Below are 17,611 nucleotides of genomic sequence, written 5' to 3'. Positions count from 1 at the left end.
TAGTCTTTTGTCTTCAGGGATATTCCCACTGCAGATGAACCGACAGAAACAAAGCCGTAGTCAGTTGCAGCTTCCTTGTTTTTCTCCTCCACCGTGGGACACCCCAGAGCAGCACAGTCAGGTAGCACAAAATTCTTTACGTTTTATAACCACAAGTTTTATTTTAAAACTTGGGTATGAAAAGCAGTGGGTTACCATGGCAATGATTGACAGATACTAAACTACAAAAGATCACAACGCTTCAAGATTTCATATTCAGTTCCCAATTAAATTCATGGAAGGAAACAAATAAAAGGTGTAAACTAGGAGAACTCTCAAAAGTTCCAAGGCGGTGTGCTTACGGCTCGGAGTTTGCACTTAATGTGATTGTTTTAAAAGATGGATGCTAAAAGGATTACCAACCTGCCACTCTTTCATCCACAAAGGGGCCTTTTCAAGTTTTGAGACCCTGCAGAATTAACAAGGTTTAGTTCAGAATGACTTTTACAGATATTTGCAGGTGAGACGCTGTTTTCATCAAAACCTTAGAGAAGTTTTTGAAAAGACTGATTCGGGCTTTTTGCAGATGTTTATGTCCCTAATCAAGTTTAAGCCACAGAAGAACACTATATATAAGTTATACAAAGGAATCCAGCAAAGTAAACAGGACAACACTGACAATATAAAGACAAGTAAGGAAATATGATCATCTCAATGGAGAGTTGGACCAAAATATGCAAACTACAATGGACAACTACAGGGTCTAACACATGGCGAGAGTTCAGCTGGCGGAACATAATTAGATACTTTATCACTCCCATCCAAAAACGTCATCAAGGTAGTGGAGATGCATTCTGGAGACAGTGTGGGATCAGGGGTGCCAATCACTTCCACATTTTCTGGGGCTGCCAAGCTATATAGAGATTTTTGAGCACGTTAATAATGTATTTGGAGCTAAAATTCCCTTCAAACGTGAAACTGTGTACTTGGGTGATGCACCTGTGTCTAACTGGAATGAGGGAGATAAAAGATGACTGAATATATATACTGTATATCTAGTTGCAAGCAAGAAAGCTATCACTAGAAAATGACTGGATAAACATAACGCATGAAATATTTGTAAGGATGCACAATATTATCGTCATGGTATCGGTATCGGCCAATATTAGCGTTAAAATTAAATATTAGACATCGGCCATTCCATCAAAATAACTCACTGATAAGACAACCCAGTGACGAGGATGACTGCAGCGGCAGCACAACGTGATGACGTCACGCGCGCTAGAGTTGCACTCGGTTCCAAATAATTAACCTGACTCGGCCCCAGCCCGTAGCCATCATCTCCGAACCCCACCCGATCCGACGAATTAACAGTAATTACAGGTCCAAACCCGGAAACCCCCCAACATTTTTAATTAAGCTTTGACTAATTATACCATCAACTATTATTAACGGTTGACGGACGAGCGCGACTGAGGGGGCAGAAGATCAGAGCTGAAGAGCCCTCAAGGCGCATTAAATGCTTCCCCTGCTTCTGCCTGCATTGAACCCTGCTTTGACATGTCGGATATTTTGTGATCTCACCTGTTTGGGTCGTCGGCTGAGTGCAGCGGCTGAATGAACGTCCGTTGGTTGGATCGCTGGCAGTAGTCCATCTGAAGCTTAACTGAACTTTTTACCTCTTTCAACCGGCTGGTCAGCGCGCGGTCAAATGGCCACGTGCGGCAGATACAGTATGGCAAGCCATATTTGCAGATATTGGATCGTCGGCTGCGCACGTTCCTGACGCAATAAAAAGCCTGACACCGACCCGGCCCACACATTAAGCACATTATTATGGCCCGGCCCAGTCCGAAGCTGGTTTGGGTGGGGCCAAGCACGGACGGGCTCCAGGTTCGGGTTAGAAATGACAGCGCTAGATTTTTGGACTACGTTGAGCCTGTCGGAGATTACCCGAGTTACAATCCGTCATTCCCGCTGTCATTGAGAAGCTAAGTGAGACGACATCGCAGGTGACTATTGCTAATTAAAGAACATTTAACAGTTTTCATTTAATATAAGTTAGAGTGTTATGCAAATGGCTGTTACTGAATATATGTCACCAGCTCTTACAGCTGTTGCACAGTTTTTGTAGCTAATAAGCTTAAATCAGAGGGCTATGTTCTGACAAAAGAAAGTAAATAAAAAGTATCGGTTATCGGCCAAATAAGTTTTAACATATCGGATATCGAGCAAAAACCCAATATCATGTATCCCTAAATATTAGTGATGGAAAAGCTGTCGTTCTCCCTCAGGATGCAAAAGGACATGTTTTATAAAATCTGGACTAAATGGACTAAGTACATAAAACCCTATCGGTCGGATTTCCTTTAAGAACACAATCCAGGACTCCAAACTTTGTCTTGTCAATGACGGCATTCTTCCTACAGTCGTCGTGTTGATATTTGTTTGATTTTTTTATTTTGAAAATGTTGAAAAAAATAAAGAAAAGCAGTGGACGATGTGCTGATATTTAACATATGCTGGGATTTTATGTACTTTTAATTTTACTGTAGTTTCAGCTGTTCTGTCAGCCCAGAGGACTAACGGATTCAGTATTCTGGTCTGGCAAATCCAACCCTCCACTCTTTGGACTGGAAACCCCCACAGCAGCCCAGAACCACTTTGGACATCTAGAACCAGAGTAAGAAGTACTAGTTATAGAAAATATTTCAAAATGTGTGATGAACCCCCCTGAAGGTTTTGTGTGTGTTGTGACAGGGAACTTGAAATAAAAAATGGCGGCGCAGACGCCTTCTTTAGTCAACCAGAAGAACTGGAGCCCGCGCTGAACTTCCAGCTTCACCCAACAGAACCTCAACATCCGTTTGAGGAGGACGTCTTCAGGCGGTTTGGTGGGGAAGATTTTGAAACAGAAGGTGAATCTTATCCCAAACAACGAAGTTAAACATTCAGATTTAAAACTTTTGAGTTAATATTCCTTCAACTAATTTCAGATTTTAACAATGGCTGTCCAAAATCTAAAATCTACCTCGCAGATGAAGCGTCGGTCAGATCTTCAACACCTCAGTACGTATTCGTATTTCAGTTTGAACGTGTAAAACATTGTTTTTATACAGGCGTCCTTTTCAGGGACACCCCCGAGTCATTGGTTCAGGTATGTTGACGACACCTGGGTTAAAATTAAATCTCAGGAAGTCCAACATTTTACTGACCACATCAACTCTGTGGATAAATACATCAAGTTCACACGAAACGATGTAAAAAATGGCAGGTTGGCTTTCTTGGTCTGTGAGGTCTCAGTCTCTGATGAAGGACATTTGCAAACTGATGTGTGCCGCAAACCCACCCACACAGACCAGTAATTGCAGTTTGACTCCCATCACAACCTGGAGCACAAGTCATCATCATCATCATCACTTTTATTGTCCCCTTAGGGAAATTTTCCTTGCAGCAAGGTGGTGAGAAAATTAAAACACAAGACATCAACAATCACACCACAAAACTGGCAAACAGTAAAAAAATCCATGTATAAATATCAATAAAACAGACTAAACGACCAAATCAAACCCGATTACATTAAAAATGTATCTGAATAATGGCCTGGCTGATAAAAGGAGTGTTTCCATTTATTTGTTCTTGATTTGGGCTGCCTGGATCTCTTCCCAGATGGAAGGAGCTCAAATTCAGCATGTTGGCAGCACGACGGCTCAGTGGTTAGCACTGTTGCCTCACAGCAAGAAGGTCCTGGGTTCAATCCCTGGTTGGACCTGGGGTCTTTCTGTGTGCAGTTCGTGTGTTCTTCTCGTGTTTGCATGGGTTTTCTCCAGGTACTTTGGTTTCCTCCAACAGACCAAAAACATGCATGTTAGGCTGCCTTCAGGCACAGGCCTCCCTTGCAAAAGAGATCTGTGATCTCAGTGGGATTAGCCTGGTTAAATAAAGATAAATAAAGGTTAATAATAATAAATGGCCAAGTTAGGAGTCATCAGGACTCTGTATCACAGAGCAGACAGCGTCCCCACTAACTCAGGAGCCAGGCAGAAGGAGAAATCCCACACAAGACAGGCTCTAGAGCAATGTGGATATCCTAACTGGGCCTTCCTGAAAGCAGAGAAGAAACCCAAACAGGACTCCAGTCAGCCATCAGGTGAAAAGGAGGAACCCAGACCCACACCAGTGGTCATTCCTTGTAGTGCTAGAGTTTCAGAGAAACTGAGACGTTTATTTTCTAAACACAACGTCCCAGTGGCTTTTAAACCCCAAAATACATTACGGCAAAGACTGGTTCATCCCAAAGATCCAGTCCCCCGGCACAAACAGAGTAATGTTGTGTATGCTGTTCAGTGTCAGGAGGGTGATCAGTCTTACATCGGGGAAACAAAACAGCCACTGGCCAAAAGGATGGACCAGCACAGAAGATCAACATCATCAGGCCAGGACTCTGCGGTCTACACTCATCTCCAGGCCAGCGGTCATTCTTTCAGGGATGAAGATGTTCACATCCTGGACAGAGAGGAACAATGGTTTGAGAGAGGAGTAAAGGAGGCCATCTTTGTGAAAAGAAATCGTCCCATCATTAAACAGGGGTGGAGCCTCCGGGTTCAACTGTCCCCCTCTTACAATGCTGTGATTGCTAGTATCACTCAGCCCTCTGTGAATAACAAGCGGCCATCCGGGCTCTAACAGTCTGTCGTTAGGCTGATGGTCCTTCTTGACCATGTGATCAGCTGGTTTTGGTTGTCAGCAGCAAACTGGTTGATCCACTCTTAGAAGGTGCTATTTAAGAGACTGAGTTTAGTGCAGCTCCTTAGACTGAAGACGTTTTTTTGGATAAAAGATGAAATGCTTCAACAAGAATAATTCGTTCAAAGGACCTGACTTAACTTTTATAGATTTTCTACCCTGATTATTGAGCATGCTTCATGATATTGTATTTCTAATTATTGTTCTTTAATTTTCCCTGACAGGACTGTTCCTTCTGCTCTGAACATGGAGGTGAGCTCCTTTTCTTCTTATGTTGCCACCAAGTGTTGGACTTTAAAACTGCAACCAACTAGTTTCTTTTAAGATTTACGCAGAACATTTAACAGTTCTGTGAGTTTACACACGTGAAAAAATAAGAGTTCAATCTCAGCAGTGATGGGCACAGTTCTGCTAATCCGCTAACGGCTAATAAGGGAACAAAATTTTTGTTTAGCGAATTAGCCTTTTTGCTATCTTTGGAAACTGTTAGTGCAATTAGCTTCCACTAAATAAAGTTTAACCAACTTTTAACTATTGTAACAAAATTCTCAAGCTTGCTCTTGTCTGTTGTGGGCGTGTCTAAAAAAGTCTGTTAGGCACGCTATTGGCTACTACGTGTGTTATGATTGGTCGACGCAGCTTCAACTGGAAGGAAACAAAGACGTGTGATGCAGACTGAGCGACTGTTTAAGTGGTTTAGTGTTAGCTTTTGCTAATAGTTTTACTTGTTTAGTGGTGTTTATTAGTGGAATATGAGTTAGTGAAGCTAACTTTTTGTTTAGCTGTGCGCACCACCGAGTCTCAGGATGTATTTCTGTTTGTGTTTCAGCTCAGCAGCACCAACATGAACTTCTGTAAGTCTCTGAAGGAGAAGCTGCCGTTTCATCGTCAGAGGAAGGACCGACCAAACTGAATGAATGTCTTTTTTTTTTAAAACCCACAGCATGTCCTGAGCAGAACATTGGGCTTTTGAAAGACTGCGAACACTCGCCAAGTTGCTCTTGCAGAGCGGGGTACCTCAGTTCAGACTCCAGTGATGTGAGCTCATTTACATTCGTAAGCTTTGCTCAGTTTCCTGAACTACGCACCAGAACGTCCACATTCCGAAGAAATAATTGGTGTGATTGTGGCTGCAGATTAACTCTAGAAGTCAGCTCAGCTTTTAAGTGAAAAATGTTTAAATCCTTTACAGGAGATAAAATCATCCCGCGGTGGTGGAACAGCGTAAATCCCAAATCTTGAAAGGACGTTAGTATGTTTTAGCCCAAGTTATTCCAAACTAATAATGTTTATTCTTTTAGTTTGTTTTTAACAGAAGTTTCAGCTTAACTCACTCGTCGTGCCTAAACTTGATTACGTTCTCTGGTACTCGACCAAATAAAGAAAACATAAATTCAAAACACACAAGTGTAAAAACATCTAGAGATGATTATAATGAATTAGGAGCTTCAGAGTGCTTAAAAAACATGAATGAATTAAATCAGACGTTGCAGTCTGGACCTGCAAACATGTACCGTATTGTCCGACGGATAAGTCGCTCCGGAGTATAAGTCGCATCAGTCAGAAAAAAACATATAAGTCGCATTTATTATGCATCATCGCTGACCCGTCGCATTTATTTAATGGTCCAAACAGCTTCATTTCACCCGGGCGGTGCCATCCATCCATCGCAGCCGGAGCCACTAGCTCGCCAGCGTTCCTCCGCCTGCACCAGCTGAGTGAAGCGAGCGCGCACGGGACGACTCGTTCTTAGAAATTTAAAGCGTCAGGCAAAAATTGTGTTATGAATATGGAAAAAAAAAAATATGCAAGTCGCTTCGGCGTATAAGTCGGAGACTTGACAAATTATGCAAAAACTGCAACTTATACTCTGGAAAATACTGTACTTCAATCAGACGTTGGTGTGGACCTGCAAACTTGTACACGTTTTGTGTAACAGACACATTTTGACTCTCCTGGGGTGTCTTGGTTTGTAACGGTTGGACCTGGGTGTGCAGACAAAACACAAAGAGCTCCAAGGAAACTTTAACTAAATGTCTGCAGCTTCGGTTGTTGATCGAACGCACGTAAACTACCATCAAACAGATTAAAAGCTTTACATGGAGCAACACTTGGAGTTGTAATTAACGCGTCTCTTTCTGTTTATCAGGGCGAGTCGTGCTGTGAACCGTGTCTCCAAGCCTCTGAGTTTTACATAAATGAAGCAATGTGTGAAGATAATCTGAAGAACACGCAGAGGAATCCAAAACCTTCCAAGCCCGGGCTTCACACCCCACCGTTAAATCTCGGAGATGACCAGATCGTCGTGACTCGGCAGACGGCGCCGTCTTCGTGTCAAACTCGGCTGTGCGGATGCAAGAAGCCAGCCGAAACTCGAGATGCAGGAACCCAAACGGCATCCAGCCGCACGCCGGAGACGTGCGACACGTCGACTCAGTGCGAGAGCAAAGCTGCAGGCTTCGACCCGTATCGACCCGCCGCTGACGGGTCTGAACCAGAACCACAAACAGCTTCTTCCCACTCGGCAAGAGAAGAACCATGTGCGAAACAAGGTGCGGAAATAAAACGTTGTGGATTCCACACAAAACTCCGCTTCTTCAGTAAAAACACTCGTGTTTCTGACAGGTGAGAACGGAGAGCGCGACGCTTCCATCAAAGATGGAGGAAGAGAGGTCAGAGGTCAGCGACTCTCAGTGGAGGCCGAGACGCTTCAGGAAATAGCCGACATTTTGCTCCTACTGAAGCAGAAGAAGGAGAAGGTAGACAGACATTCAGATTAGGTTTATTTTTGTTTTTTCTTCATGTACATCAGATTTCATGAATATATTTATCTTTATATAATATAAACTCTAGCAAAACATTTACAGCTTGAACAATAATTAAATATACTTTACAGTTGTTTTGTTGTAATTCCTTGTACACGTACCACTTTACAATAAGGCTCCCCTTATAGATGGCTAATAAATAGTGTATAGATGCATTATTAATTCCTTTATAAACACTTTATAAATCATTAATAACTGCTTGTTATGCATGAATTAAGGGTGACAGAGACACAACTGACCAGTTTCTTGCCAAATCTGCCCCCTATATATTTTATCTAGAGTTATATTAAACATTTCAGACTAAGTTACTACCTTGTAAGAAAAATAAGCATTTGTAAACCTATTTCTTTAGCATATATATTGCACAAGTATCTACAACTAATATAATATCCTAAAAAAAATAGGTTTACGAACGCTTGTGCTCACAAGGTAGTAACTTAGTCTAAAATGTTTAATACATTAACACAAGATTAAATATATAGGTGGCATATTTGGCTCACTATTTGGCAAGAAACTGCTCCGTTTCCCTTAATTAATGCATAATAAACAGTTATTAATGCTTTATAAAATGTTTATAGAGGAATTAATAACACATTTATAAACTATTTATTAGCCATCTATAAGGGGAACCTTATAGTAAAGTGGTACCAACTTAAGAAACAACTGGTTCACATAGAAATAAAATACAACCATTTCACCGTAAGTACACGTTACATGCCCTGTGGAGTCGAGGGCGAAACATCACAGTACCTTTGATGAGACACGGTATCAGAGGTGCACAATTGGTCCGTTTCACTATCTGTGTCCAGAACTTGTTTCTGTGGACCTTTTATGAATCAACAAGAAGAATGAAACTGAACATTTTTGTTCATCTTACAGTCCAAAGGAACTGAAAACAACACAGTTCAGGAAAAACCTGCCTAAAGTTCCACTTTCCGCTGGGACTACCCGGCAGGAACACGTGACCCATCCTTATAATTTCTAAACATTTCATAGTTAATATTTATAACCCCAGTAGAAGGAACGTTGTGTAAAATGTAAATAACATTAGAATGCAAGGATGTGCAAATCGCCTAAACCCAAAACACATCGAATGGATATTTGATGATCAAGTATTGAATCATCTACAGTTCATAATGTCATCAGAACAGGTCTGGTTCTGTTCTGGGATCAGGAACACTTCCGCTGATCATTGTGAACACAGTTCATCCACAAATGCTGCTTAAAGCTCTATCGGGCAAAGACGAGGCTATAAGTGATCACCATCCAGAAACGCTGCGGTCTTCTCGGGAGCAAAGCTCGTTTAAAATAACTCTTTGAGGCAAAATGGAAAACATGGACGCCATTTCCTCCGTATTAAAGAGGAGAGGGACCATTCGGCTTCTAATCAGTCTGCCTCTCTGATGGTATGGGGGTGCATTAGTGACTGGCATGGGCAGCTTACACATCTGGAAAGGCTCCATCAATGCAGAAACATATTTACAGATTTTAGAACATCTGCTCCCATCCAGCAAATAAGACCCGTAGAATCCTACATCAGTCCAGAATGGGACAACGTTCTCCTCCAAAACCTGCTCCACTCAGGTCCTCCAAAACCTGGTGGTCTCAGTTTTAGACGTTGCCAGTCTACTAAAAGAAAAGGGGATGCTTCTGTGGGAAACGTGGCTCTCTAGCTTCCATCACGTTGAAAATACTCTGATTTCTTCTTATAACGTTCGATGTGTTTGCTTCATTGTAAACAAAGTGAGGGTTTATGAGATTTGCAAATCATTGAACTCTGTTTTTTTTTTTTATCACAAAGTGCCAACTTTTGTGGTATACGGGGTCGTACATGTGGCAGGTGCTCCACAAAACATTTAATCGTTTTCTGTGCGTGTTACGCATTTACAGTTGAATTTTTTATGTTTTGTTGGTCCTGTGTTGACTTTTAAAGTATTTATAGGAGCCGAGTTTTGTGGATACTTTGTGGCACACAAACATGGAAAACTGTTGAAGTTCTGATCCATTCTTTTAAAATTAAATGGTTTTAAAGTGGCTGCGGGCGAGTGTCTGTCTCCATGACGACCCTTTGACTCGTGGGCTCGCTCAGCGTTCTGTAAGGCATGGATGCTTTGATGAAATGTTCTGAAGTAGCAGAACATTTAATTTTAAAGTGTGAACGTGTCCTTTGAAAGCAAGTCTTGGAAACGCATAGATGTGCGTTTTCCACAAGAGGGTGCTGGTTAAATATTTTAAAATTTCCAGTTGGAACATGTCTCTTCTTTTATACTAACCTCCACGTGCATGCAGATGTCGCGGTGACACCTATAAAACACCAAAATCATTACAATACTTGATGTTACTCTGTCGAATCAGGATCTGTCCTGATGTTTGAACATTTTCTTTAAAGGAGTTCTTAAGTCAGGGCTGAGCAACTCTTCTGACCCTGCCAGCAGAAATCTCCACAGAGCTGCAGCTTTTTTACATCTTTAACTACGCTACACACAAACCTTCATGACAATCTGTAACCGCACAGGTTTGTTACAAAACTGCGTGTCTAAATTACACTAAACTGTCCAACTCTAGACACAAGAACCTCTTTAAAAGTTTGGACATAAGGCTGCGAGGGAAGACCAACAAAACAAAAACAACTATTAAAAAAACAGGTGAAATGTAAATATGCACATAAAATAAAAAGTCTTTTAAGACATGCAGGGAATGTGACTGAAAAAAAGACTGAGGCACCTTCACATTACACAGGTAGGCCTGTCGCGATAAACAATAAATCAATTAATCGCAGCATAAATTATAATTATCAACTTCATTTATCAGTTTATCGTTTCTTCGTCTCTCTCTTTCTACTGAAGACACTGGATGACAAAAGGCTCTACTCCGGTGCTCTTCACTAACCCCTCCCTTTCTCTTTTCTCTTTAAAATCTGTTTAACGATCCAAAAATTGCGTTTTTGGATCTTTAAAGCAGCTAAGTTGAGAAGCTAAGCTACGAGCTAAGCTAACAGGCCGACCGCGGGATAAAAAAACTCCGTCTTGTTGAAGCTCCAAAATTCACGATTGAAACTTGTGCCTTTGTGTAAAACGTTGTTTTTCTCTACAAAAAGAAGCTGAGAACTTGTTTACTGATTTTTTTTATTTAAAGCTTTGTGTGAAAAATGCTAAAGAGCTCAAACCACACGAGCGGCCGCCATTTTGAGAACCAAAAAAAATAAAAAGAGACGGCCTATGTCACGTCAAGGGGCCTCCCCATTTTTCTTAGAGACACGCTGCTCGCTCCCTCACTATCCATCCTTTGGTTCAAACAGTCTTATACTGCCATCCAGTGGTCAAAAAAGTTACTACACTCAAAACAAATTAACCAACGTTTCTTCTTAAATTTGACAATAATTACTAATTATTGTCAAATTTCAAACAATATTATCGTTTATCGCAATAATTTCTGAGACAATTAATCGCCCAACAAAATTTGTTATCGTGACAGGCCTATACGCAGGCACATATTATGTCATATAATGTTACATTTAATACAACCATAAAATTAAAGCTTTGCCGTTTTATCTGAACAGAATATCATTTTTGATCAATAATACACGTAAAGAATGTTCAGAAATAAATAAGTCAGAGAAATTATGCTGGTTAGAACAAATGTGCATTCATTGTGTGGAATTGTTTTGGTGCATTAACATTAAAATTGTAACAATTTGCTAAATAGAGTATAAAAATTAAACGGTGGTTATGCAACAGAAACAAAAATCCTAAAAACAAAACCTTGAAAATCTATTTATACTCCTTGAACTTTTCCACGTTCTTTCAGATTCCAGACACAAGCTTCAGTATTTTTCTGACATTTTATGTTCGAGACCAACTCGAAGGAGCTACTAATAAATAATTTATGAATAATACATGGCTTTCAAAATGTTTTAGAAACAATAAAAGTAAAATCTAAAAAGTGTGGCAAACATTTTGACTCTGAAACCGAAAACTAAAGTCCGGAGGAACCAACTGCCTTCAGAAGTCACCTGTGCAAAACTTCATCTTGGTATGAGCACAGCTGTAGACCTGTGAGATTAATCACATATTACTAATCATGCAGCATCATGAAGACCAAGAAACACCAGACAGGTCAGGAATAAAGTTGAGAAGTTTAAAGCAAGGAGAGGTTATAAAACAATATCTTTAGCTTTTGATTTCAGTATGAATATAGCTGTGTGCCTCAGAGGTTTGTTACAGAGCATTACTGATCAAACAGCAACATGAAGACCAAGGAACACTACAGATAGGCCAGGGATAAAGTTGAGAAGTTTAAAACAACGTTATATTAAACAAAAGGCTATTGTTGAACATCAAACTGAGCTTTGTTCAATCCATCAGCCCAAATGTAACGATTACAGCACAACTTCTAACAAGACATGGCCGTCCACCTAAACTGGATAAGGTAATTCTGGAGGAGCAGCAGGGATCCAAAGTCCAGGGTGAAGACTCCATCCATAGGACAGCTATTAGTCGTGAGCTCCACAAATCTGGTGTTTATGGAAGAAATCCAGAGGATGTCTCATTCTGCAGTTTGCCTTCAGCCATGTTGGAGAAGAGCAAGCATGAGGAAGAACGTGCTCCGGTTTGGCAGAAAACCAGCCCTGCATATCAATGGATATCAATGAGGTGGCTGCTTTTTTCCCAGCAGGAACAGGGAGCTTGGTCAGAGACTATAGGATATGGATGGAGCTAAAAACAGGGCAGTCAAGAAGGAAAACCTGTTAGAGACTGAGGTGGAGGTTCACCTTCCAGCTGGACGACGACCCAGAACATCCATCCAAAAACACATTTAAAACTTGAGATCAGAGGATATTCATGTTAGAAAGGTGTAGACTAAAATCCAACTAAGAATCTCTCTCATAAAATCTAAGTAAAATACTTTGAAGTTTGTGGTTGTAATGTGACAAAACGGGGGAAAAGTTCAAGGGTTGCGTTTAATAATTCTAGGTGCCGAATTCCAAAAACAAGAAAACTTTAAATAAAAAGATTTCAACAGAGCCATCGGTCTTTTCAGTGCTACTCATGTGGTTTTGTTAGGCAGCTGTAAAGTGTCAAAACAAACAGTATTTCTGGTGATTGCTCTTCTTTTTAAAAGGTCAAGACGAGGGATGCACAATATTATCGGCATGGTATCGGGCGATATTGGCGATAAAGTTAAATATCGAACATCGGCCATTAAAAAATAACTCGCCGATATAAAAGACGCTGTTTATATAAAAGGCGCTGCTTTTGTACGACAACCCAGTGACAAGGATGCTTGCAGCGCCAGCACAACATTATGACATCACGTGCGCCGTTGAGTGTAGATTTGTGAAAATTTACAAATTTACAATGTTCGAGTGTTGTCATTGTGTTAGAGAGAGTAAATGTCATGAATAAATTTTACATTAAACATAATCCAAGATGAAGTGTTGCATCATTTTCAGCCCCCTTATTGGCCTCTGCATTTGGTAGCAGGTCAAACTGACAAAGACCATCCAGAATAATGTATTTTAATTCCACAGCAGATAAAACTATGTAGTCTCTGTAAGTAGGTCTAGGGGAAAATATCGGTATTGGTATCGGTTATCGACCAAATAAGTTTTAACATATTGGCATATCGGATATCGGCCAAAAATCCAATGTTGTGCATCCCTAGTCAAGGCCAACCACAGACTGTCGCTTAGAGGGACTAACGTTAGAGTGCTACGCTACAAGCCGGAACAACATTTAACTGAGACGTGTCTCATACTGAAAGGCTTAATGGCACTACAGAGAAACAACAAGTCACAACTGCTGTTAGGTCAGTTTAGGTCAGGTGGACGCACAAACGTGGTTTACCCTTTTCAAGAGCTGGGTCCTAAAGTAGGAAACAGTCTCGCTGTCCGATCACGATCTGTTCGCCTCAACCTCATGGCGAGGGTAACCAGTGGCTCCACAGATCACAAAACGAGACGGATATTACAGACCCCATCACTCTGTGTGTTTCGGTGGGTACAGAAAGTGACAAAACATCCAGAGCGAGGTCGGCGACATGCTAGCTAGTCCACGTCTGATGCGTCGTTATCCGATAGGTGGTAATTGGAGCCTTTGACGCGAATGTACTCGACCTGCCGTCCCTCGTCCGAATCAGACACGCCACAGGAGCAAAGCTGGTTCTCGAACAGCGCCTCAATCTCCTCTAGGCGTCGGGACTTGGTTTCTGGCAGGCAGCCGTAAACGAAGGCGAACCCCAGCAAGGCCAGGCTGGAGTACAGGAAGAAAGCTCCTGAAATAATAAAAAAACCCAGAAGAACACGCCATCGTTAGGGAGTGGTAAAGTCACTGCAACTTTTCAGAACCGAGTTGCTTTTTTTGAAGTGTTTGTCCTCGCTCAGTGTCAGAGAAAAAGAAGTGGTGGCAGATCCAACAGGCAGCCAATACCGGATGTTATCTGCCCACTCACTTCTTCAGACTGCTGAAAAATAAAAATGTTTAACCACGCCGAACAAGCGCTTTGAAGCTGCCGGTGACAATATGATGAAGGATGCGGAGTGCAACATGTTCCTGTCAAAGTAGTGTTACAGCAGGGTTAACAGGACACAAAGAACCGTGGAACATGCACCGAATAATAATAGTTCACTCAGGAGGTGCCAAAAGTTTAATGAGATTTCCTGTCATTTTCATTTTCCCCTCGTCAAAACAAAGCGTCATTTTTGTTAAGACCGAACCTTCCCATTCGTTAAACACCACCTCTGCACCAACGCCTCGTTTGTTCAGCTTTGACCTAATTATTTTTGTTCTTCCTGGATTTTTTTTTTATCATCCAGATGAACAGGTTACTAACAGATCAAATCTATAATTAACCCTCAGGACACCTCCATCATCACCTGCGGCTGATTGATTTCCAGCTCCACCAAAGGTCAGTTCTGGTCTGTCTGAGGAGAAACCTGCTGCTGAGCAGAACTGACAGGAGCTACAGATAAAAACACGTTGACATGTCAATCAGCTGCTACCTCCGTTCTGATCTTGACTTTGAGGTATATGCGCTCTGCTCGGCGTGTGACTGATGTGAACGAGGACTTTCAGCCACAACAAAGAAACTCACCGTAGTACGTGAGATACTGAGCCAGGTGGAGGAAGGTGAGGGACACCAGAATGTTGAAGGTCCAGTTGACGCCGGCGGCACAGGCGTTCCCTGTGCTCCTCGCCCACAGTGGATAGATCTCTGAGTTAATCGTCCATGGCATCGGACCCATACCTGACAGAAATAAAAAGGAGCATAAAGACACATTTTAAACAAGGCAGGACACTAGCTAAAACCTAAAATGGAGCAAAATAAAAGCTAAAAGTAGACCAGAGATAGTCAAAAGCAGCAAAAGACTAGCTTAAGGTGGAAAAGACTAGCAAAAAGTAGCAAAAATCTAGATAAAGTTAAAAAAAAAGGCAAACTAGAAGCTAAAAGATGCAAAAGACTAAAAGCAAAAGGCAAGCTAAAAGTTGTAGAACAGTAATAAAAGCTTAAACTAGCAAAAAGCTAGCCAAAAGCTAAAAGTACCAAAATAGTAGCTAATTGATACAAGTAGCACTAGGCTAGCTAAAAGAGTGGGGCTGGATAAAAGCTGAAGGAGTAAAATGCTAGCCAAAAGTAGCAAAATTCTAGATAAAAGTAAAATAAAAAGGCAAGCTAGAAGCTAAAAGATGCAAAAGACTAAAAGCTAAATGTAGCGAAAGGCAAGCTAAAAGTTGTAGAACAGTGATAAAAGCTTAAACTAGCAAAAAGCTAAAAGTACCAAATAGATAAAAGTAGGATTAGGCTAGCTAAAAGAAAAGGTCTGAATAAAAGCTGAAGGAGGAAAATACTAGCCAAAAGTAACAAAATTCTAAGTAAAAGTATCAAAAGCCTAGTTCAACAATTTCCTGCAAGATTAATAAAGTTCTATCAAAGATATTGATAGAAGCTTAAAAAAGCAAAAGACTGAGTACAAGATAAAAGTAGCAAAAGACTGGCTAAAAGCTAAAAATAGCAGAATGATAACTATACTAACCAAAAATATAAACGCAACTTTTGTTTTTGCTTCTATTTTTCACGAGCTGAACTCAAAGCTCTAAGACTTACTACTACGTACACAAAAATACATTTTTCTCTGAAATATTTTCACAAATTATTGTAAATCTGTGTTAATGAGCACGTCTCCTTTTTCAAGATAATCCATCCACCTGACAGGTGTGGTATATCAAGATGCTGAGTAGACAGCATGATTATAGCACAGCTGAGCCTTAGGCTGACCACAATAAAAGGCCACTCTAAAATTCTCTAAGACACTCTAACCCCCGCGAAAACTGCCGGTTTGGCTGTTTGGTAAGCAATCAAACCCACCCCCACCTTTGTTGAAAGAAACACCGAGTGTGAATACTCACCTGGAGCGAAAGCAGCCAGGTAAAGCACCAGACCCAACAGAACGAGCCAAGAGTAGGAAGTGGGGCAGTAGTTGTAGGCCCAGTAGGTGTGCTCCCTCATCAAGCTGGAGTTGGAGCATCTGGCAGATGGAGATGTTTGTTAATCCCTCCTGAAAGCTGGACTGAGTCACCCTGAACGCCGCAGGGCCGGCACTCGGCATGCATCCTGTGACTCACCTGCCCCACGCCGCGTGCTCCGTGGAGCCCTTATTGACCGGGACACAGGAGGAGGCGAGGAGCGCCGAGCCGTTCTCACGGTAGCAGAAACCACAGCGAGGGTCCAGCATGCACGGCTCGCACAGTCTGCACGCAAAACAGCCGACAACACACACCTTACTTGTAAGTTTCCTGACTACAATCAATCAAATCACACTTTGGTTCGTCAAATATTCTTATCAAGTCCCGATTTTCTACCAGCTGATCGGATCATTTAAATACTTCTACCTCGTTCTTCCTTAAAAGATTGTTACTGATTAAAAACAACCATTTAATAGTTTTTGCATAGTTGTTTGATTAGCAAGTCAGAAGTGAGAGGGTTTAAAATGCTGACGAAGCTCTGACTTCTGTTGTTTTGAGGTGCAAATGTGATGAAGTGGTGACAGAAATCTGTGTTTATGCATCTGTAGCCTCCCTGTGCTCACCCAGCTCTGATCACACAAAGTGACAAAAACATTAACATGTTTGTATCCAGGACACAGAGGAACAGCTAAGACTGAGGTGGGAGTTACCATAAATAATCATAAAAAAACAGCAAATTAAAGAAAAAAATTGTTTTTAAAACTTATAACACAGGTTGAAATGAGCAGAACACAAGCTAAAATTAGCAAAACATGGGCTAAAATGACCTAAAAAGAGCAGAACATGAGCAAAATGAGCAAAACATGAGCTGAATTGAATGAAGCATGAACTGTAATCAAAAACTAAAATGAGCAGAATATGAGCTAAAATAGGCATAACATTAGCAACAATAAGCAGAAAATATGCCTTATATAGTAAAACTTACACTGCAATGAGCAGAGCATGAGCTAAAATGAGCAGAGCATGAGCTAAAATGAGCAGAACGTGAACTAAAATGAGCAGAACGTGAACTAAAATGAGCAGAACATGAACTAAAATGAGCAGAGCATGAGCTAAAATGAGCAGAACGTGAACTAAAATGAGCAGAGCATGAGCTAAAATGAGCAGAACGTGAAATAAAATGAGCAGAACATGAACTAAAATGAGCAGAGCGTGAACTAAAATGAGCAGAACATGAACTAAAATGAGCAGAGCATCAACTAAAATGAGCAGAACATGAGCTAAAATGAGCAGAACATGAACTAAAATGAGCAGAACATGAACTAAAATGAGCCAAACATGAACTAAAATGAGAAGAACATGAACTAAAATGAGCAGAACATGAACTAAAATGAGCAGAGCGTGAACTAAAATGAGCAGAACGTGAACTAAAATGAGCAGAACGTGAACTAAAATGAGCCAAACATGAACTAAAATGAGAAGAACATGAGCTAAAATGAGAAGAACATGAGCTAAAATGAGCAGAGCATCAACTAAAATGAGCAGAACATGAACTAAAATGAGCAGAACATGAGCTAAAATGATCAGAACATGAACTAA

General features: G+C 41.0%; 1 protein-coding gene across 1 annotated transcript in view; it reads right to left on the bottom strand.

The window, feature by feature from the left end:
- Positions 1-13,591: 13,591 nt before the first annotated feature.
- LOC119428374 (proton myo-inositol cotransporter) overlaps positions 13,592-17,611 on the bottom strand; it is an 83,756-nt gene continuing 79,736 nt past the window's right edge. The window contains exons 7-10 of the mRNA XM_037696052.1: positions 16,172-16,297; positions 15,956-16,074; positions 14,643-14,795; positions 13,592-13,823 (exon numbers count right to left, since the gene is read on the bottom strand). Coding sequence (XP_037551980.1) covers positions 13,597-13,823; positions 14,643-14,795; positions 15,956-16,074; positions 16,172-16,297 — 625 coding nt within the window. The 3' untranslated portion in view covers positions 13,592-13,596. The remainder of the gene's footprint in view (positions 13,824-14,642; positions 14,796-15,955; positions 16,075-16,171; positions 16,298-17,611) is intronic.

This window comes from Nematolebias whitei, chromosome 22 (genome assembly GCF_014905685.2).
Source record: "Nematolebias whitei isolate Nwh7 chromosome 22, NemWhi1, whole genome shotgun sequence".
In the NCBI taxonomy this organism is placed as follows: domain Eukaryota; kingdom Metazoa; phylum Chordata; class Actinopteri; order Cyprinodontiformes; family Rivulidae; genus Nematolebias; species Nematolebias whitei.
This window is presented reverse-complemented; position numbering and strand designations above follow the sequence as displayed.